Source organism: Anarrhichthys ocellatus, unplaced genomic scaffold (genome assembly GCF_004355925.1).
Source record: "Anarrhichthys ocellatus isolate YVR2014 unplaced genomic scaffold, GSC_Weel_1.0 scaffold2532, whole genome shotgun sequence".
Classification (NCBI taxonomy): Eukaryota; Metazoa; Chordata; class Actinopteri; order Perciformes; family Anarhichadidae; genus Anarrhichthys; species Anarrhichthys ocellatus.
The window spans coordinates 6,497-7,440 of NW_022282506.1; the positions used below are offsets into that span (position 1 = coordinate 6,497).

Genomic DNA, 944 nt, shown 5'->3' on the forward strand with positions numbered 1-944 from the left:
ATGATAATAATAATAATAATAATGATAATGATAATAATAATAATAATAATAATGATTATAATAATAGGTCGCAGTGAGTCAACGGTTTCAGACGACTTCCCCTCGTCCTTCCTCTCTCCGTCACCTGAAGACGATGATGACACCGGGCCAGACTTCGACCTAGACGGTATGGAGACGCCCTCCGACAGCGAATCACTGTACTTCCCCATGTTCGACCTGGAAGGTGAGAGGTCAGAGGTCAGAGGTTGAAGGCGCTGATGGATGATGTAACCTCTTTGACGACATCACAGGGTTGTTTTCTCCAGATGACCTGCGGCGGCTCGGCGTGGCGTCCCGGCGTCGCAGAGCGTTCGGCTCCGGTCTCCGGTCCGGGTTCGACTCCCGGACCGGTTCTGGACGAGACCAAAGCGGACTGGGAGCTCTGGAGCGGGAGGACGTGGTGGACGGGGGGGGCACCAGGTGGCGCTGCTTCTCCACAGGTGACCCGCCGCAGGAGAGCCGGGTCAACATGAGCGTCCTGGAGCCGTTCCTCAGGGTGCTGTCTCACGGAGGTACGGGACGCTCTCACCTGTGTGACGCCTCAGCTGGAGGATCGGTCGGCCATCTTTAACACCTTCTCTCACCGTCTCTCAGGTTACTATGGAGACGGGGTGAATGACATCATCGTGTTTTCTTCCTGTTACCTGCCAGAGAACCGTCTGGAGAACTACCAGTACGTGATGGACAACCTGTTCAGGTAGAAGACTTAACGTGACCCAGTTTATAAAGTGTGACCTTTGACTCAAACGTGAAGCTAACGTTAGCATCTGCTCTGAAGCTAGCGTTAGCATTAGGGAAGCCAGTTTCTCTTCTTTTTGTTCCTGATAGTTTGACGCCCGATGAACAGGTTCCTCTTTAAGATGAAACTAAATGAGCTGAAACTGTCTCTGTCTGTCTGTCTGTCT

The 944-nt window shown here is 52.2% G+C and overlaps 1 protein-coding gene across 2 annotated transcripts in view; it reads left to right on the forward strand.

The window, feature by feature from the left end:
* Positions 1–890, forward strand: part of LOC116378400 (bcl-2/adenovirus E1B 19 kDa-interacting protein 2-like protein) — a 3,997-nt gene extending 3,107 nt beyond the window's left edge. Inside the window, exons 7-9 of one of the 2 annotated variants that reach the window (XM_031840270.1) lie at positions 68–223; positions 306–551; positions 634–890. In XM_031840270.1, coding sequence (XP_031696130.1) covers positions 68–223; positions 306–551; positions 634–740 — 509 coding nt within the window. In that variant the 3' untranslated portion in view covers positions 741–890. The remainder of the gene's footprint in view (positions 1–67; positions 224–305; positions 552–633) is intronic. The other variant, XM_031840271.1, reaches the window with a different exon arrangement.
* The last annotated feature ends 54 nt before the right edge of the window (positions 891–944 follow it).